The 22,173-nt window shown below is 39.9% G+C and overlaps 1 protein-coding gene across 1 annotated transcript in view; it reads left to right on the top strand.

Annotated features, from left to right (window-relative positions):
• nalcn (sodium leak channel, non-selective) overlaps window positions 1-22,173 on the top strand; it is an 88,638-nt gene that overhangs the window by 7,752 nt on the left and 58,713 nt on the right. Inside the window, exons 7-14 of the mRNA XM_035677189.1 lie at window positions 76-215; window positions 340-468; window positions 2,985-3,136; window positions 4,476-4,618; window positions 4,917-5,021; window positions 8,424-8,510; window positions 19,696-19,827; window positions 20,773-20,940. Of these exons, the coding sequence (XP_035533082.1) occupies window positions 76-215; window positions 340-468; window positions 2,985-3,136; window positions 4,476-4,618; window positions 4,917-5,021; window positions 8,424-8,510; window positions 19,696-19,827; window positions 20,773-20,940 (1,056 nt within the window). The remainder of the gene's footprint in view (window positions 1-75; window positions 216-339; window positions 469-2,984; window positions 3,137-4,475; window positions 4,619-4,916; window positions 5,022-8,423; window positions 8,511-19,695; window positions 19,828-20,772; window positions 20,941-22,173) is intronic.

The raw sequence follows: 22,173 nt of genomic DNA, 5'->3' as shown, positions 1-22,173 counted from the left end.
GTACAGCTTGACTTAAGGCAGTTAATTATTGTAGCTGTTTTTTGCTTCTTTAAAGTCCATTTCTCTTTGTTTTAGGTGTTTGAAATAGCAGACCTTGTGGATCAGATGTCTCCATGGGGAATGTTGAGAATCCCCCGAGCGCTGATTATGATCCGTGCCTTCAGGATCTACTTCCGCTTTGAGCTTCCTCGCTCCCGCATCACCAACATTCTGAAGTAAAAAACCTATCATGAGCATTTTTTTTCAATATGGTCCACAATTATTAATGAATTAATGGATAGTTGTACATATAAAAGTATGACATTTCAATATGCCTGTTTTCACTTTCTTGCTTCACAGGCGATCAGGGGAACAGATCTGGAGTGTTTCCATCTTCCTGTTGTTTTTTCTCCTGCTTTATGGAATCCTGGGGGTTCAAATGTTTGGAACGTTCAACCATCACTGTGTTACTAATGAAACGCAGCTTGGGTAAGAATGAAGTATAAACAAAAGAATTGTAACTTTTGAAGCCTTTTTCACAGATCAGCATCTCTGTTGATGCTCTATTGCATGCTTCAACTTAGTAGTGCTACTGAACTGTCAATGAACTGTGGCTGTTTAATGAACACCATTAGATACCAATGGTGGAGGCCTTCTTTCCTGGCTTGAATGAAATTGACTTTAGAAGCTAGTAGATTGCGAGTGTCTTTGTTATTATAGTATATGGACTGGGGCTAACACTAAGGACACAACATCAAAGCAAAACAACAGTGGTAAACACAAACACACACCTAAGGTACAGACATACATGAGCCTGAAGGCCTCTTTAAAAATGCCCCTGTGTAATGAGCATGAGTCTTCAAACCTCAGAGAATGTCACCCTATTACTTGTCTGGCCATGCTACTTGCCCTCTGTGTACAATACACAGTCAGTTGGTCTCACGTTCCCAACTGACCCGCTAATATTTTCCTCTTGCAAAAAACTTAAAATGGTGTCCTTTTTACGCCCCCACTGTGATGTCCTGCTTTGATTAATCACTGCAAAGCAAATCAATTATTGGGTCACTGATCAGTCAGTAACTGTCATCTGCTGAGCTGAGACTGACAGACCTTGACAGCATCTCATCTTCTGTGATTAGTTTGGTGTGACCGTCTAAGCAGTAGGCTCACACATTAAATTGGCTTTTTTTATGTTGAGCGGCACCCCTGTACAACATTCTTTCAATGTCCAATATTCAGCATATAGAGTAGAGTAACATACAGTTCATTGCTAGAATACATTGTTTACTTTAAACATTGGTGGTCAGCATATTCTTGAAGCAGGAAACTTGTCGGCAGGTTATTTTTTTTAACTTTAATTTAACCACCCTACCTTTTAATTGTCTTTTAAAAAATCTAATTAAAGTGAAATGACCAGAATCATAATGTTGAAATTCTGTAGAAACCCCTGGGTACAAACACTGAGGGAGATGTGGGATTGGGAAGGTGTGACAGTGTCTCACAAGATCAGTATGTATTTAAACACATTTGCGAAGGTTTTTGAATTGAATCATTTAGTTGAAGATGATGATGATATGATACAGAGAAAATGAATCCTTGTGGAGACAAAAGATGAGGGAAGCCATTATGGTTAAAACCCCAGGCTGCAGGGAGAGCTAACACTAATTATAATGATTAAAATTTCCTACATTGTCCAGCCTTTGTGTTGAGCTCATCCCTACTCAACAGTTACTCATCTATCTCTCCTTACTGATTGTGAGCCTAAACACACTCGGGACACAGCATACATTGACCATTAATGGCAGGAAAGATAGCAGAGGAAATTCTCACGTTTATAGCTCTGACATCCCTCTGTAACATCATTCTAAGTGGCGTGGCAGCTGCACATCTAATTTGTTTGCTGCTGTGCTCCTTTCCCAAAATCCCTCATATATACAGTATATGCTTCTAATGGGGTAGATTAGAAATATGTCACATGAGGACTGACGTGTCTAATCTTTATCTGCCCTTTGCACAAAGTCAAAACTCCCTAGCTTTTGACACACAAGGGATTTGATCGAAATTGGGAGAAAATAGCAGGGGAGACATTTTCTGCTATGGATATTAGATGAAAATGGCTTTGGATTTGTGAACAAAGTATCCTTTTCTGGATGTGAGAATTTCTGCAATTGACCTCATCGCTATTTAACTCCATTGCATGAATAACATTCATTGATTCGTACAGTATGAATGAGAGCTGAACCTGAGGGCGACATTTGCTTTGTGGATTTCTTTATCGCTACATCGTGATTTGTTTGTTCGTGAGGGTTATTCTAAATAGAGTCATTTTCTTTTTACAAAACGATAGATATGGTTTTTTGGAGAAAAAAAAAATAATAATCCGAAAACCATTCATAAATAATTTCTTCTCACAAATATGTTTTGTTTTTAATTTGACTCGCCAAATTATTAATATCACATTATTACTGGACATTCTCTCATTTGAGGCTTTGTTTATCTCCCATTTTTCATCAAGAAAAGTGATTTCTTTGATAAGACACAGTGGTATTATTCAGCCCAGTCTAATTAGCTTTATCAGGATTCATCACTATGCCTCTGATTGCCCTTTGTGATAGTGCAATAAATTATCCCCTCTGATCCTGTACCCCTTAATAAACAATTTGGATGAATGTCTGGGCAGCCAATTTGAATGCATTAATTTTCATTAGAGAAATCAAGCAGCTCCTGGAATAACACCTGTGGCTAAAAGACAGGCAGACAGGGAAAGAGGGAGGAGGGGCAATGTGTGTCTACTCTGTATGTGTGTGTGCACAGGCAATATTCATCTGTGTATGTGTGTATAGTATGTGTGCATGCGTCTAATGCTGATACTTTAAAATCCACCAGTTCTGTATTCATTTTGCTGTTACTCTATTTTCATCTTTTTTTTCTCTTTTTTAGACATTGATTCCATGTACCAGACATTGCATAAATATTACTTAATAAGTGTTTGTTTTTTTTGTCAGTGAGGTGACATGGAACAGCTTAGCCATCCCAGACACCCATTGTTCCCCTGATGGAGAGGGCTACCAGTGTCCCTATGGTTTCAAATGTGTGGACCTGGAAAAGTTTGGCCTTAGCCGACAGGAGCTCGGTTACAGTGGCTTCAATGAACTAGGTATAAGCTATACACTGACATATTTAAAACAGATACACTTAACTGTCTGATAACAACTAAACATCCAGTTCCATGAAGTGCTTCACATTAATAACATTGTTACTGTTTTTTCTTTTCACCTATAGATTTATAGCATATCCTGTTAATAAATGTGGAAGAATGAGATGAGAAAGTTAGAACTTAAGTGCTGCATATACCAGCTCGGCAGGATCCTGCATTCTTATCAGCAGTGCTAAAATCTAGTGTCAGTGCACAGTGCAGTGTCCCTAATCTTTAGATAGCCGTGAAGGAGAGTCAGAACTTCACAGTAAACAGTAGCCTAATTTAGACATTATAGACGGGGATATGGCACATTCAATGCAATTTACAGCCTAAATGAATTGGCCTGTCAACACACTTTATAAATATTCATGTGGCTTTTAGTATGAAGCTCAAATGCATTGTAGAAAAGCTTTATTATTATAAACTTTTACTATTATGGACAATCTTATGGATATGAATTGGAATAGTAATGGTTCTCACTTTATGAAAAAGTTTATTGAAGATTCAGATGTACTATTCTTACTCACATCCATGCAGAAGGAGTAAGATATTCACAAAAATACAGTAACTTTGATATGGCAGGTTTTAACTCTAGCCCAGAATCCCAGAGGCCTTATTTCAGAACTGTTAAGACTATAAGTGTAAAACAATGATACGATATGCTAAAAAGACTGCTGTAACTGATCATCCAGCTGTCAGTTGCACTTGACAGCTGCTGTCAGCTGCTGGTTACCTGTCTAAAAATAATGTAGAGTAACACTCACTAATCCATTGGTCTTTTTGAATTACAAAACGACACGGTTCACTTTCAGTATTAAATCCTCATTGGCCAAGTGTTAAAAGTACTGACAGTTAATTTGCAGAGAGCATATTAACCAGAAAACAGCCAAGAGTTCCATATTGTAGTTTGGCCAAGTCACAGAATTTATTTTAATTAGCTACATCTGACCAAATTTGTCCTGACAGTGACAAAGACATGCACTAAAGATAATTTCATCAGAGTAATGAGTCTGGCAAATAGTTAGAATTCATGTCATTGTGAGGAAGGGAACTATGAGGATACCGGGGTGCTGTATTTTCCATCCTGTAAGCTGTCAAAATGTACCTTCGTTATGAATAAAAAGAGAAATTCAAGGTATTGTGTTCTTGAGAGGCTTTGTCTAAAGGGAACCATGGCAATTGCTCGCAGACATCACATGTAAAGCAGAAGACTAATACTAACACATAGTTTCAGTAACAATCAATGCACTTCATATGACTGTACATCTGTCTGACTCCTGTGTCTGTCTTTGTTTAGGAACGAGTATCTTTACTGTGTATGAGGCTGCATCACAGGAGGGTTGGGTGTTCCTCATGTACAGAGCCATCGACAGTTTCCCTCGATGGCGCTCCTACTTCTACTTTATAACGCTCATTTTCTTCCTGGCATGGCTCGTCAAGGTTAGAGCCAGTCTCTCCCTACTGCACTTCTTATAGTACTTTCATCTCCCCTTGGCATGGCAGCAGGACACCAAAAGGTGTTGGTTAATTGATATGACCTAATCTTTCACCTACAGACATAACGATTTCACCTTGTTAGTAGAATATTCTCTGGCTAATGAGAGGATGAATGTCAAGTCACAAATAGTGAAAGGTAGTGAAGAGATGGACATTCACTTTGTAATTTATCTTTAATTGTCATTCTCTGCATTCTCTCTCTCTCATTGTGTCTGTTTCACTCTTTCTTTCTCTTTTACAGAATGTGTTCATTGCAGTCATCATCGAGACATTTGCTGAGATCAGGGTGCAATTTCAGCAGATGTGGGGGTCAAGGAGTAGTACCACTTCTACCGCTACAACACAGGTACAACCATCACACTCTTAGACATACAAGCTGACAGGGTAGTGCCATAGGAACAACTTTATGTGGTGCCTACATCTGACCTGATTCTAAACCTTTTTTGAACACAGGCTTTCTTTAAAGGTGCGCTCATCTCAGTACAGAGAGCAAAAAATCTGTTCATTCATCAAAATTCAGCTTATAAAAGTTGCATGAATTCAGAAGAATCAAAGGAATGAACACAAACACATTTTGACATGAATGGCTTTCTTATGGGTTACAAGAGTGCATGGTCAGTACCTTCACTTACATCAAAATTGGCTCCCTAAGTGCCCATAGACCATGAGATGTAAGATCAAATACGATCTTACCTCTCATGTAAGATCTCATCTTACATCAGATAATCTGCTTAATTATTGAATAGACCAGAAGTGTTTCATTGTTTTTAATTAAGAAGATTAGGCAGATGTATTCGTCCAATTGACAAGCAGGTACTCGGGTTGCAGTCGAAGGCTTACTCCATGCAGTTGGTCCTTGTGATTTTAAATGTCACCTCTCTGTGGGAAGAGGACTCTCGGATTGAAGATGGAGTCACTTCTTTTCCGGAGTTTGGCATTTGGCTGGGTCAATGATTAATGACCAGTGTTTTTATTGTATTATCAGATCTGGATGAAGTGGTATGTGGAATGGTTCCTGGTAATCCCAAACATGCCCTAGTTGGGCCTTTCCTAAGATGTCCAGTCAGACAAACCGGAGAGTCATGTTTGTATTCTGGGCATTTCGTGTAGCAGGTTCAAGGGCTCGTTTTCTCTGATTCTGTTTGTGTTTTTCACAGAAAGAATCCCATGGTGCAGCCAAGTGGTAGAGAGTGTTTGGTGTTTTGTATCTTTGGTGACATCAAAATTGCATCTCTTTCTTTTGATGATTGCATTGTTGTGCTTGCTTCATCAGACCATTACCACCAGCTGATTGTGAAACAGTTGGGATGAGAGTGATATCTGAGAAGCAGATTAGTGCATCACCAATATTAGTAGCCTGTTGTGGTAACAAGCAGAGGGGGTAAGCTCTTTATTTACCAGTCAGTCTATGTTCTAACCACTCTTAAAGGTCATGAGCTCTAGGCAGTGACCGAAATGTATTTTAAAATGCAGGTGACCAAAATTAGTTTTATCACAGGCTGTCTAGGTTCCCCCTTAGGGACGAGGTAGGGAGGAAAGACCTCTGGAATGAGCTTGGAGAAGAATTGCCTCTTCTTTGGGCATCTTATCAGGATGCTTCCATGATACATCCATGTCGAGGGATTCTTGGCAAGACCCTGGGCAGATCCAGAACAAACTAGAAGGATTATCTCATTGGGATCCATCAGGATTTATCTGGGCTGCCTGGCTTAGCCTCACTTTGCCAGTTGTCATGTAGCCTTATAGGATTTATCTTTGTATAGTAGCAGTAGTTGCTATGATTTAGTTAATCAATCAAATATAAAGGAAGAGAAGACTTTTCTTTAGTGTGTCTGCATTATTTTTAAGCTCCTTAAAAACTTAAAAAAGAGGTGGGGGCCTCCCTTTGGATTGGGGGTTAAGACACTGACCTAAACCGCAGTGTTGCATCTCTCTCCCTCATTTCCTGCCACCTCTCCACTATTGCTATCTAAGAAATGCATAAAATGCTTCCAGAATAATTTCATATGAAAAGATAGCTAAGGCTGTAAATGTTAAGATTTTAGTCAATCAGCATGAACCCCAAGTGCCACTCCAGAGTTCAAGTAAGAAACTTTTAAAATACTTTTGTACTATTACTATTACTATTTATTTTAAAATATTGACTTCTATTTTACTGTTTATTCAATATGGATGATGGAAACATAATATAATATAAAGATTGTTACCTTATTTTTAAATTATTATCGTTGGCTTGACATTTTTTTAAGTCTTACAAACTCTGGTCTTGATTAATGCTTATTTTTCTCTTGATGCGACAGACGTTTGATTGCAACTTTTATACTTATAGTAGTAAGTTTGAAGCTGAGAAAATTAAGAGAGAATGTATTTTGTAAAATGTATGATTTGTGATTACATTACAGTTGAAATAGAAAGAAATATTTATAGAAAGAGATATTTGTTTCACATTAATAAAATTGTATTTTTCAGATGTTTTATTGATTTAAAAGAAAAGCTATCATTGTCCTGTCACAAAAGCATAAATTATACATTTGAATTGTATTTTAATCCAAATTCCCTTTTAACCATTTGACATTTTAGTGATAATGAGACAAGCAGTGAACTGTTATCCCCCATCAGTCTTTAAAATGATACAGCTTGGAAAGTCATGAAGCTAAAACCTCTGTAACTTCAATCAGGATGGAAAACAGGCTGGTGCCACTGGCATGCACATAATGCTATGACCTTGAAAACAATTAGCCTTTCTTTCCATTATCAAAATTAATTGTAATCACATCATCATGCCCCAATCTTTATCTTAGAGGGGAAAAAACTAATTAGCTGTGGTGTAACACTTAACTGTCAATCACAGAGGCTGAAACAATATGCTCTCTTCTTCATGCTCCCTAGAGAGGATGGCTGGTATAAGGTGGCCCTGGGAGACACAACCCATGCCGCACTCCCCATTGCCTGACTTTCGTATACTGTCTTCAGATTATTGAGGCTTCTAATAGAGATTAGGCTGTAAAGCCTAACTGTGTTGATAAAAATGACAATGGATAAATCCACTTTTGTTTCACAGGATCAGGCTTTTTGTTCCGTATTTTGATGAGTGGAGTTGTAATTAAGGACTGAACGTGAACTTGAATTACATTGAAGTCTTCTTTGGCTTGTCTGAAGTTGAATGATATCAACCCTGTGTGTTTGACATCAACATGGTAGATAGTATTATATTTGTAATGTTATATTAAAACAAGAAGATAAAAGCTGAGAACTGGACGCATACAGGCTTGCTATGTGATAAAATATGTCACAGATGTGACGGGTATAAGGCAAAGCTGGAACAGAGAGGCAGAAATGTATGTAAATAAAGAACAGGTACACAAATGAGACAGGATGGTTGAAGGGTGTGTAAGGATCACGATTGTGCTTATTACTAAATGTGTTCATGTTTTGAAGAATGATTGATATTCATGAGTAAGCCAGCTGTCTTGTGAGTTTGAAAGTCTCTGCTGTGATATTGGTTTGTTTTTTTTCCTGGTGTTAGGTCCTTAGGCCTACATACTGTATTTAGTAGCTATCATGCTGTTTTTGTGTGGGTACGAATCTGTGTGTATGATGCCTTCAGCTTTTTTTGTGGCCACAGATGTTTTATGAAGATGTAGCCAAAGGGTAGATGTGTGTGTGTTTGAGTTTGGTCCAGTTCTTTGAATGGTGTGCAGGGTTTCTCTATGTGTTCTGCCCCTCATGTGCTGTCCTTGTGCCACAGATGTTCCATGAAGACGCTGCTGGGGGATGGCAGCTTGTAGCTGTGGACGTCAACAAACCACATGGCCGAGCGCCTGCCTGCCTCCAGGTAAACACACCACATAATTAACATGCTGCTGATGCTGCCGGTGTAAAGTCTCTCACTCTCACTCTCACTCACTCTCTCACTCTCTCTCTCACACACACACACACACCTACACACACACACACACACATGCTCTTGCATAATTCTATAAAATATGTTCAGCTTATGTGAAAGGTGACACCTGAACACACCTGAACTATAAAAGCCTAGCTGTGTATGCACTTTCCACTGTCATTTAGATTTCTCTCTTGGAGCGCTCGGTATTATTAGAGAATTGGTAAACCTCATCTGTTTAACAAGTGCCACAGACGCACGCAGTATCACCTCATTGTTTTCACATTTGTCTGTGTCTTTAATGGCTGTGTCAAACGACTCAATGATGGGATTTTAAATGAGGGAAGGCTTATGTTTGATGTGTAGAGCTGCACTAATGATGTCGCTCCAGTGATAGATGAGTTTTAAATGACGTCTACATGATGGACGCCACTGCTGCCTCGTGGTCAGTGTGATCCAAATGGTTGGGCTTTAAAGATAAGCTGAAAGCAGCGGGCGTTGCTTACAGCTGGCCCACTGTTGATAGCGATGTAGTGTAAAAGGCTGGGCCCTCGCTGTGAGAGACTGCCAATGGAGTCTACAGCTATGAGAGGGAGGATAGCTGTCAACAAACCCTCATGGACAAAATATTGTTCTAGCTTGAAGGAGGCACACACACAAACAGAGCAAGGAAGGGAGTAGAAATAAAAATAGAGAATTGGGCTAGAGAAGAAGGGAAGAAATGAGAGAGAAAAGAGAGAATGTGAAATATGCAGGATTCCCATTAAAGCAGCATGTCCCCCAGAGCCTCATCATCAGTTGGAGGAAAGATGTAGATGGAGGGATAACCAGAGGGATAAACACGGCTGACTTCCCTCTGAGCCCTGTGCTCCGTTACATGGAACACCCAAAGACTGCTTCATCTGCCTCATTCACTCGTACCAAAATAGCTATTATTGTCATCCTGTGCCAACAAGAAGACCACTTCTGACAGTAAAATGAAAGGTTAACAGATTGATAGAGAGAGGCATTAGACCATGTTTAGACCAACAATAGCACTGTGTTAAGAAACACAGCTTCTACTTCAATGAGACTGCTGTGTTGGCAAAGTGGTGGTGCCAAGGCAGAGGGAAAATGTAAATGTCATAATTCTGCTGTTTACGTTATAATATTCCAGTAAGTGAAATGATTGCCATCATGATAACCTTGTAGTGTTATCAAATGTTTTGGCTCTTTGAACTCATGGATTGTCAGTCAGACTAGTCAATCCATCTTACTGGTACCAGTAGCACCGGACCCTCAACGATGCAGACACTTTTGTTTTTTTAATAAGGTGCTATTTTAGGTCTGGACACCGCCTAAAGGTGCGGACCTTGTGGGGCCGACTTCCTGCGAGACGGACTGAGTTGCACAGTGTTTTTGTGGGTCAGAGTGTAGAACAACTCACACCTCCATCACATGGACCGTTTCAGCTCTGGGCAATGGCCCAGAAATTGTGATAGATGTCTCCTGTCAAAGAGAGCCTGACACATGAAAAGTACCATAGAAAGAAAGAAATATAGAAAGCAGTAATCTATTCGTTCTTTATAATTATAGAGGGGGAGTATATGTCATAGTTGGATCAGTGTTAAGACATTTATCGCAATGCTTCAAGGTCGCAGAGTGGAAAAAACTAGGATAACGAATGAGACAGAGTGGTTAAAGGATTTGTCAGTGTAAGAAAGAAGCAGCGGGTCTTTGTATTGAGCTGGGTGTCGGATTCACTTCTAGTTTCATTTCTTTTAACGCTCAAATAACCATCACATTTTATTTTTTTTTTGCAAATGCATGCATCCTTTCTTTTTTTTTTCTTTTTTTCTTTTTTTTTACCATTTAGAAAAATGACACACAATGATTTAAGCCCTTACTTGTAGAGAGGAGATATATGAAATGAATGTTCAGTTAGTGTGGATTCTTCCAAATCTACCAAATCATTACATTATTGTTCAATTGCAATGTTGTGTTTTAAATGATCTATTCCTATAATACCAGTGCACAACAACTACTGCATGCTTAATTTAATTTATGGTAAGGATGTATATAGATACAATGAAATATTTAGTCCCTTTGGGACCAGGTTAGGGTTAGACAAGAAAAACATGTCTCAACACCTTTACTCTTTGCCACTACATAAATGGCACACTACTTCCTTTGGCATTAGATGTACATTTTCTTCTGCAAAATTGTCCAGTATGAACATAAAACCTTGAAAGGGATTTTACTCAGAGTTATCATCATTTGTCCCATCTGGTCACTCTTTCTCCTGAATACTAGCCTGTGCTTGCAGACAGCCTGTATTTGTTATTTGGTGTAGTCAAACACCTAGAAAGCCTGTTCAGCACAGTTGTGTGAAGACATTCCTAACAATGGTCTACTTGTTATGAATGGTTTTTGATTATGTAGATAATCAGTTCTATTTTTATCATGTATTACTGATATTCTACATTGCCCACCAAAGTGGCCAAGATAAATTTCACCTTAAGAAGCACCAAAGTGATTGTATTGATTACATGACATCATCTAGAGGAATTAGCACAGCCGCTCAGTTTTATGTGGGATGTTTTCATATACACTTTTACAGCTATTTTTGTCATCTCATATGCACAGCTACTTTACAGCTATTGCCTTGAGCACATCTTTGAAACCTATATTTGCAAATTTAGGTGTTATGTTGCAAAAAGTTTTAATGGACATTTCAACATTTTTTGTTTTTGAAAATTGGTCCCTGCTTTCATTTAACAGCCTTTAACAACCTTTCAAGCTTGAGCATGAGTATTTGGCACTTAAATCCAGATTATGGTTGAAGTGTCGCTTTAAAAGTACTTTTGTTGTTATTTAAATTTCTGCCTGCTTGATGATTCAAAGTGTCAAGCATGAGGCAAATAATAATCAAGCAAAGTTGAATACTGAGAGTGACTTTGACATGCATCATATAGTTTCATTTCAAAAGTCATCCATTGTTTTCAGTTGCCAGGCACACACTGACAGCATTTTGTGGCATGTCAAATCATCAAACCACTCTGAAAATGTTCAGATTTTCTGATGGTGTCAAGAAACTGCAAGATCTAACCCAGCTGTTCAATCCAAACCACAAATGCCTCATCACAGAGAAGAATTATACGTAAGGCTAATGTTTTCTGCTTTTACAGATTTTCAGTTGGAAAGGGTCCATCTTTTCACTTAAACTAACTGTTTTCATGCATCACAACCACTCATAATGTGCATCAATAGCTAATGAAGAGGGATGTGAAGAGAAAGGCCTCCATTTAATTAAGAAAACACTGAACATTATGTGCTGTAGTTTTATTATTTGACTTTCCCCACATATATTTATATTCTATATTTAAAAAAAAATCAAGATTGAAAAGAATGAAAAGTTAATGAAACTAGTATATTTATTTCCATATGTTGAGTAAAAAACCTACCTACCATTTTTTACTGTAAAATCATGTGAATAAAATAATGAAATGGAATTGGAAATAGAGCAGATTTCAGTGGATTCATCATAGGAGCACTGCATATGTACATATAGTTATGTACATAGTAGGTGATGCTGTAGAGAGTAGTGCACACCTGCTTCTTTGTGTATGTGTTTAGGTGTAGGACAGAATGGGTTACGTTGTTATTGTACTCCATTTTCTGTTCCTTGATGTTCTAATAGAGGGTGTGAGAAGACACGTCAAATTACAGTGGTATCATTTTTGATTAATGATGGATATCCCCTTCTCCCTCGTTCTTGCTAAACACCTTGTTCCGTTTGCTTTTTCACCCATGTCAGAAGGGTGCAGTGCTAGCTGAGTAGACAGGTAGAGTGAAGACAGGCAGTGGAGATCCAGCCTGCAGGGCCATCTGCGAGTGCCGGGGAAGTGAAGTGTGAGTTTCTGTTCTGCTCTGCCTGGCTCCAGAGTAATTGGCCGTCAAATGATTAAAATGTTTCAGGGCTGGCAGGTGGACGCTATCTACAGACAGGCGGCCTGTGTGTGTCCTCCTGTTTGTCTGCTGCTAGCTACCCTATACTGGTCCAACTGTCTTTTAAACCACCTGTATGTGTCCAGTCAGGCCTCTGTGTGTGTGCGTGTCAGCCTGTCGATCTGCATGTTGACGTCTGTCCATTTGTGCACGTGTGTGTGTGTGTGTGTCAGTCCGGGTCTGTCTGGGTCCATTGGGTTGCAGCAGTTGGAGATAACACATAATTGATTAACCACCTGCTCTTTTTGGAGACAGAGAGGAAACGGCAGCTTCCCCTCCTGAGGGGCTACAAACCAAAATAGCCCTCGAGGCAGGGAGCATCACTACGTTCCTCTCCCACACTGACAGGTGTTTTTAAATGTTTTTATTAATGTTACAGTGATAATCCTCAATATAGTCTTAATTTTGACAGTAGACAACATGTTATCATAAGCCATCATTTTTGTGGTGTCTTTGAACTCCTCTTTGAAATTATTTTTGAGATTGTGGCCAGTACTCTGACCTGTGATTGATTTAATTATTTTTTTTGGTTTGAGAAGTTAAAAGTTTTCTGTAGGTGGTGCTATTGCGAATGGTTATGGTGTTATCATCACCAGCGGAGACTTCAGGAAGTAACTAGGGATGCACAAATTTATGGGCTGAACATCTGTATTGTGTCGGTTATTTTGAACTTGAATATTGGAAAATTATTACCTCCGTGTTCCTGCAATGGCACAAATTACAAGCAAATACCAATGTGGTATGTGCACTAGCATGGACAGTGAGCGTCTCACATTTTGGATGAGAAGATGAAGCTGTAACAAGGCAGAGATGCTTATCTTTGTAGCTTTCTTTGTTTCCCTGGTGCAAAAAGGTGAATAAATAACAAAAAACATGGGTATTGGCTATTGGCCAAATTGTTAATTTAAACACCGTTCTCGACCCAGAATCGATACATCCCTAGAAGTCACTGCGTCCCCCTGTTTCCAGTCTGTTTGCTAAGTTAACTGTTTCCACCTTCATATTTCATCGACAGATAAGTTATGAATATTTATTCTGAAACACTGTATTTGCATCCCACTGACTGCTCTGTATCTATTCACAGTGCAGACATTGTTTTTATGGTTCTTTAGTGCTTTCCTTCCTTTCTCAGTTTTTCTCTTGTGGTAGCACTACAGACCATTAGAGGTTAATGAAGCCTCCTGTTTCTTTCCCTGCAGACCTGGTCCGCTAATTAGCCCCTGGTGCTCCACTATGCCATAATTACACAGACTGGAGCTTTGGCTGCTATAAGCAAAAATAGAGGGTGACACTCCATCCAGGTGTACCCCACTTAGCAAATAGAAAAATGTCTTTTAAATGCAACATACAGTAGACTAACCCTACATAAAAATCAAGCAGCTAAGAAATATCTGTATGAGAATAACAGCTTTAAAATAAGGGAGGGTATGAAATGATAAATGCTCCTAACTTCTTGTAATCCAGGAGGATCATGTGATTAATTTAGCATGGCCTCTTTGGTGATGACCATCTGACGCTGCTCACTCCCCCTGCCTCAGCCCTCTGTCCACAGAGCTAAATACAGAGTGATGGATAATACAGTAGCTCACTGGGGGGTACTGAAGTCCAATGAAAGGAACACCTTTTTGACCTCTCTCTCCAAAGCCAGAGGTTATTGATTCTTTGGGACCCTCCTTTTACCCCTGCCACCGATCTATGCCCTCCGGATCTTCCCAGCGACACCACTCGTATCATTTTAAGCTCACACACACGTACACACAATGTGTCAAGGTTAAGGTCAGTTTGTCTCTCTGTGTGGAAGGAGGGGGAGGAAACAGAGAAAAGGGAAATTGGCTAGAGAGAAAAAAAGTAGGAGGAAAGTAATCGCAGTAAGAAGATTTTTATAGATGGTGACAGTGAAAAAGAAAAACGGCATTGGGGCATAGGAAGGTAGATGTATACGTGTATAATGGGAGACAAAATCACCTGCAGGAGGAGAGTGAAAAAGATGTGACTAGCCCTGTGAGAGCGACACTCTCAGACAGAACACGGTGACTGAATCGGATTGTTTATCCTGTCTGGACTGCAATCAGCCAGATGCACATACAGTGATATATGCTGAAATGCAATAAACCAAAAGTCTATAAGGAATAGCCAGATAGGAGCGCAGAGGTGGCAAAGCACAGCAGATATTATTAAGAGTAGGAGGGTGCAGACAGGCAGACCATCATGTTTTATTAAGACCTGTTTTCCAGCCAGAGACACGAGTTAGCCTGCTCTCTTCAGGGCCATAATAAGCCAAGGGGCTGCCACTAGATCCTCAACCCAGCAAGATTTTACACACCCACTCCTTCAGCCCAAAGCTAGATTGAAATAACTCCAAGAGGCAAGAGTTAACTGTGCTGTTTTCCCATTTTGACAGTAGATTTCTGAATTAGTTCTGTTCTGTTCTACATCTTTTCATTCAGAGTTGTATACCATACAGTGGAAAAGGAAAGAGCTTTGACAGAACTTGAATTGTCATCAGTTGTTTATTCAACAGATGCCAGAGAAAAGACTGAAGAGATACATCAAGTTAAGCGGTCTGTAATCCCACTCAGTTTCCTCCTAATCTCAGTAAACAGGAGAGAGAAAACTGTTGCAGGAGATGGAGCCCAGTCTGTTGGTGACAATTCCTGTGTGAGTGCTGCTATATCCTGCCAGCTATGTGCACATGTGCTACACTCGTCTCATGTACCAGCAGAAAGAGCATTTGTCCTCCTTGGCAGTCTGAGAGAACAGACGGAGCATGAGGAAGCAGTCATTGGTCTGTCAGTCTTGCCTCTCTGTCTTGGTTGTGTTACAGTTGCAGTCACTGGAAATGCTCCAGGTATGATGCATATAACCCCACCCCTCCTCCAGGTGATCGGTATGCACAATGACAGCGGATCATGTCGAAGCACCTCTAATGAGCACAGCTGAAAGTCGTTTCACCTCTTCTGTGAGATTGCAGTTTGTGTCACACTGACTAGATAGCCTTTGGAGAGTGCGAGGCTTTGCTGCACTGTTTAATTTGACTGGGGATAAATTGGGTGATAAAAGAAACGCATGTACCCAGACAAGAAGCTAGAAGGCTTGATGAAAACAGAAATCAGTGTTTATTTTTCTTTTCTTTTCTAATGTTGTTTTTCATTCTTTACTGCAGGAAAGCACCGCCCAAGTGCACTGTTTCCCCAAATAAGCATTTAAATGCCACTTGAAATTATGTCTTTTTATCTACAACACTATTTGCATACATAATTTCTATCATGTACACTGTGTTGCAGTCAAGCAAATAAGAGCCGAGTACATGCTGTATTTTTCAGAATGTACTCTGTCATGTGCTAGAAATCAAGCTTTGCTTTTCCCTGGCTAAATGCCAAAGCCACAACTTAATGTGCAGCTTCTGCATGTAAGACTTGACTACAACTCGTGCACGTGTGTGTGTGTGTACGCATGCTTGGTGTTTTAATGACCCAGCCAGAGGTAACACAAATAAATAGCATCCGTCAAACAAGTGTGAAAGGATTTCAGAGGCACACAAGCTAAGAGACGTCAAACGGCAGGGGAGGCCATCTTGTCCAACAATTGATGCCGTTAAATTGATTCTGACATCTTGAGGTCAGATATGGTGTGCTGGTGCCATCAGCTGCATTGGGAAAACGCGGACATTTTGCCTTGGGAAGGACATGAAGAGCATTATCTGGTGAAGTGCACCAAACAAGAGAAATGTGAGGGAAAGATTAAAGGGTTATTCTGTGGCAGAGCTGGATGGGCAGACTGTATCTCCATATGACAGAGGTTACAAATGCACACTGCACTCCAGCTCCTCTTAGCAGTGTGATTCCCAAAAGCTGACAGAGAATATGGGCAGCGTCAGGACCTTGAGAAAATCAACCGTTTCATACGCACAAACGTGTACTTTCTGTTCTCTGTCAGTCTGCCTCTATCTCTCTTGCTCCCTCACACACACACACCACACACACACACTGGATCACACACACACACACACACACACACAGAGCTCTGTTCAGCCAAAACACCCATGGGGTAGAGCGTCTGGTTGCTGGAAATGTCAAACTGCTTTGTCACGTCCGATCTCAGTCAGGGAGCCTATGTGTAGAGTGGGCTTGTGTGTATCTTCTGCAAAAACACCCACTCCAAAGGCTAGAAGCTCTGTCGGTCTGGGTTATCAGTTGAGCTTAAAAGAATTCGCAGTTGGGACAAAAATAATAGCATGTTGCGTTTAATATAAGGTTATAAGATAATAAGATAAGGCACAATAAGAGCAGAAAGTACAATAGTAAAACAGTATGAGAGCAAAAGGCTCTCTGGGTATTTAACAGTAAATTTCAAAGATGCTACAGATTTGGCACTGTGATGCTCAGGCAGGGAGTTTCACAGCTGTGTTGTATGACTGTGTATTCATGTTGTTTTGCATTATCTTAAAGAGCAACTTCACACCAGCTCAAAATCTTGTTTTTGCTCACTTGTGGTATACTGTGACATCACCATTGGTTGTGGTTAAGGTCCAACAGAGCATGCTTCTGACCACATACAACCACAGACAGCAGATGGGTAACCTGACTGTGCCAGATGGTTTGTTAAACAGAACCATTGGATAAGTCTGTTTGGAAAAGTGCTGGCACTTTCAAAAAATACTCGGCAGGTGATTGAATGAACCATCTGTCGATCGGCGTCTATCACGGGCGAACTTCAACCAATCAGACCAAGGAACCATATAATGTAGCCAAAGTCTTACTTGAGCCAGTTGGGAGAAAAAGCGAAATCTTTTCCATAGAGAAAAGCCAGTGCCTTTCTATGCTCTTCTTCCTATGATTAAATACTCACCAGTCCTGATACAATGAATGCTAGCAGCATCTACGCTAACCTCTTTAGCAGCCACATGTCGTCACACACACCTAGCATTAAATCACACTAGCTCAGGCAGTATCTGCCAGTATTTCGTCAAAGGGTTGTTCACACAAAGCGCATAGATTGAAGCCTGGCAAGATGAATTCTCCCGTGATTTTGTGATCTCCCGCGTGCAGCTACCATGCAAGGTTAGCCGATGGGTGTGAAGAGGTGAAACAGACTAGAAACTTTCAAGCAAATAACCCTTTTAAGGTCATTATTAAATATTTCCCCTGCAGAGTTGTTAATAATTACAGGAACATGAAGAAGAACCCTAATTCTAACCTTGTCCTAAAGCTACTGTAAGTTTAACCTTAACCCTGATACCAAGTCTTAACCCTCAAACAGCCCTTTGAAGAAGTGATGACTGGCTAGAAGTGCTCCATTTACAAAAGTCCTGCTTCTCAAGGTCTAAACCAAGTCCTTCAATCTGAATGACAAAATAGGTTGTTTGTCATTCCCAAACAACCCTTATCAGTGTTTTCATATTTGCTACCTATATAGGCAGGATGACATTGTTCGACAGTCCCTTCCAAAGTCTTCACAAACAAGCAAAAGGATTGATATGAAGACTGTCTGATCTGCCACTGCCGCAGTCAAGTTTTAGTTAGGCAGCTCAATGAACTTTGTTAGGCAAAGCTTGTGCTCAGGGTCAAAAGAAACTAATGCCAACAATGGTCTTCCATGTCAAAGTCACTCACTTTGTTGACCCAAGCATTCACCCCAACCTACACCCAATTACTTTTTACAGCGCCATAACAATCACGCTACTTGCTCTGCCCTTGCTCCCGACAGTCATTATATTTCATGACCATAAAAGGTCCTTGTAAGGTAAACATGTACATAAGTCATTTTATGTGTTTAAATGCTGCTGTGTTTTCCGGTGAGGAAATTCTCTCTGCTTGTCACTAAGTACCCTTTTATATCCATTCTCTTTTTTACACTTCTTTTACTTCCTTAAAACAGCAATACAGTACCTCATGTAAGTTCGAAGTTCAGCGAGATAATTTTATCTGCTAATTCCATCACCATCACTTGTTTTCAGAGCACCAACCGTGATTGCAGATCAGGCTTTTTAGGCATTCAGGAGTTTGTACTGTAAGTGTATTTGTGTGTAGGAGGCTGGATGGCAGTGGTCCCGTTTTCCTGGGGCGAATTTGATCTTTCCAGCAATGCCACAAAACACTCTTCATCTGTCTTCAAATCTTCCTCTCATTTTCCACTTTTTCAATCCTTCCTATTGCCAGTCTCACATGCAAGTCTTTTTTTAGGGTGAGTGATTCTACCCACTCACAAGCTGTTCATTCTGCCACATACATGCAGTTCAAGGCTGTGATCACATCTGTCATATTGTCTCCAAAGGAACGTACAGTTAGTGTTTGCCCTAATGAGGATTGCGTGATTTGTCCGACTTTTTTTCTTCACATTCTTTGAAGTCATGATTGTTTCTATTATGTGATATTGTTGTAGGCGTTCGATCCAACTGCTATTCCCACAGCAAATAACATACATTTATTTCTTCTTTCCCTTCTTGTTTCCGGCTGTCTGAATACACACTGATTCTGCAGTCTGGGTGGATGTTTCTCCCAGCAACCAATGAAAGGCTCCTGATTGCTTTTGAATTTCCTGCAGTTTAGCTGCTGGCCCTCTTTGCCTATTTCTACCTTCTTATATACACAATCTATGGTTGGCACCTCCAAAAAGAAAGAACCAATGCTTGTGCTACCAGATGTATATTCTTGCTATCTTTAAACATCTGACTTTACATCACCTGTCTTCCAGCTTGTGTTCTCTGAAACTCTAAAACACAATTTATCTTTTTATGTGGATATACAGTGTATATATAACACATTTACACTGTAAGAAAAGCAGATCTGGTTAAGAAATCTCATCACACTGCTTCCTTAACTCCTGAATACTCAGAATAATCCAGTGTAGCTCAGTGGTATATTATATTATGAGTTGTATCATCATCAATCAGACTGGATAATGATAGTAGCAATAATACAATTTATCTATATAGCACTTTTCAAAACACAGTTACAATGTGCTTTACACTGGAAAAAGAAGAGAGCACATCTAAAACAAAAAGAATAAAACAAACTACAAGGCACAAAAACTAAACGCATTACAAAACACAAAATGGTCGTTGATTTTCTATGCACTTCTTCTTTCCCCTTTGCCTGTTATGTGCAATTTAGATTGATTGCAATTGAACACTGCTCTGTTTCCACAGCAACTGATGCGGTCCTCTGTGTTCCACATGTTCATCTTGAGCATGGTCGCTGTGGACGTCATTGTTGCCGCTAGCAACTATTATAAAGGCGAGAACCACCGCAGGCACTATGATGAGTTTTACCTGGCAGAGGTGAGATGTTGTTTTGTTTTTTGGAATATCCTGCTTTTTTTCATAATTATAAATGTCCACACCAAACCCTCCATCATCTTTTTCTCTACAGTAGAGGTAGAGGTAAAGTATACACACATGCACATGACGCTGTTATGTGTCATGCAGGTTGGTTCGATGTCATCAGTATGCAGGTGGTAAAGCGCCAACAAAGACGGTGAGGAGTGTGCCCGCCTCCCCCGTCCGCTTCATACCTCTCTCTCTCTCTCTCACACACAGCTGAATGGAGGAGATAAGAAGAGGGAAAAACCATGCACAATATTACTATTTCTCTCACTCCCTCCATCCATATCATGCAGCCATCGATCTGCAGATTTGCTCCAATCTGTGTGAAGCCTGCGAAGGGAAAATAGGAAATTGGGACTGGGTTTAGCGTTGCCAATTTTATTCTCTCCTTCTTACCTGCTGAGGACAGTGGTGGTAGAAGCATTCAATGCTTTACTTAAAGGAGTCCTACTGATGTTTAGTCCCTACTATGGGTCAAGCTCCAAAAATACAATATCCTACATTTCCCATAACGGAACTTGGCAACGTCTTATCTTACAACCTCCCTGACTGGTAAAAGTCGTTAGAACTCCATGCCCCCAGTGTCTAAAAATCATATTATTGGATAATTATTAATGACTGCATTTTAGTGTTGTAGCTGATTGAGGCTGACTACTTACTACTGCTACTACTATACTACTACTATTAGGTAGTGTAATGTGCAACAAAGAATCATGTTATAAATTGGAAATATGGTTTGTATGTTAAATCATAATCTGCAAAGTAACTAAAGCTGTCAAATAAATGTATTGGAGTGAAAAGTGCAATGTTTTCTCTTTTGCACAGTAGAAGACTAAAGAAGCAGAAGTTGAAAATATACAAGTAAAGTTAAATATTTCTGTTTTCTCCATTCCATCCCAGGTGGCCTTTACTGTGTTATTCGACCTGGAGGCTCTTCTGAAAATCTGGTGTCTGGGTTTTACCGGCTACATCAGCTCCTCCCTGCACAAGTTTGAATCTCTGTTGGTGGTGGGCACCACACTGCACATCTACCCTGACCTCTACCACTCTCAGTTCACCTACTTTCAGGTAAGGATACACAAAGTTAACAGTATGCATTCACGCTTGTATAAACATACATAAATCCCTTTCATATCCTAAATATGAAACTCTACACCTCAAATAAAATTGCAGCGAGGAAGCTGAAGCTCACATAAGCTGTGAATCATTTTGTGACATTTCTTTCCTGCACGTTAATGAGTACATATCAATCATATCACTCTTCTGTGTTTAAAACCTCTCCTCTGTTCATTCAAAAGGCTTTAAATGTACTGTCACCACAAATGTCTCACAGAGATTCGGTTAAATTGATTTCTAAGTTAAACTGTTGCATTTTTCAGTCCCGACACATTTTGGGAGAAATTTACGATCAATGTATTCAGTGAAAAGAGACGTACTCTGGTGGTTTTATTTAATGATATTTAGCATAAATCTGAGCCTGAGTGTGCAGTGCTCAATTCCTGTAGAGAGACAGAAAGCTGGGAAAGCCCTGATCATTCTGTAGGTGGAAGTAATAATGTGTGGTGCCTTTGGCCTCACTAGAGATGTGTCTAGTAGTGGTGGTCTACAGTATTTTTGTCTACAGTATAAATTCTGTGTTTGCCTAGAGGTTTGCATGTGTGTGGACAGTTTTTTCCCAGATTTCAGTTTTTCCAGTTCTTAGGGTAGAAATATAAATCAACTGTGAATATTATGACCCATGTGGCAATGGTGCCTTGTAGCATTATCATCCATGAACAGAGCCTTTAAGAATTGCACCCTGTCCAAAATGTAACCTTGTGACCTTGCTGTAGGTCGCGTAATGTAGCTGATGGAAAGACTCTGTGGATGATCTGATGGGAAAGGACTTCCTGATAGTTCTTTTATGAGCCATGACCATACAAGCTGCCCTGATCCTGTCTGACTCTCTCAGCAGCTGCCATCCACTCCAACAAACACATGCAAACAGATATACTGCAGCTGTATCCCGCTGAAAATAACTGTTGACTTGACATTCTTTGATATTCTAGATATTACTGCTGCACGTTTTTCAAAATATACAAGAGTGTTTTTTGTTCTTTGCAGGCAGTCATTTCAGTTTTAGGGAATACATTCCAGTAAAAAGACCTACAGTATATCTTGTTTTATTTTCTGTTTCTGTGACAAAACCTTATATTTGCATGGTAATACAGTCTTGAAAAGTTTATGTATTTCTGACTTGTGCTGCAATCATATGCCTGAGAGAGGCCCCATTATCCGAAAATATTAGATAGATAGATAGAT

Source organism: Morone saxatilis, unplaced genomic scaffold (assembly GCF_004916995.1).
Source record: "Morone saxatilis isolate NCDOM2014 unplaced genomic scaffold, NCSU_SB_2.0 Contig5, whole genome shotgun sequence".
NCBI lineage: Eukaryota > Metazoa > Chordata > Actinopteri > Moronidae > Morone > Morone saxatilis.
Note: the sequence above shows the minus strand (reverse complement) of the source record. Positions and strands in the feature narration are given on the sequence as shown.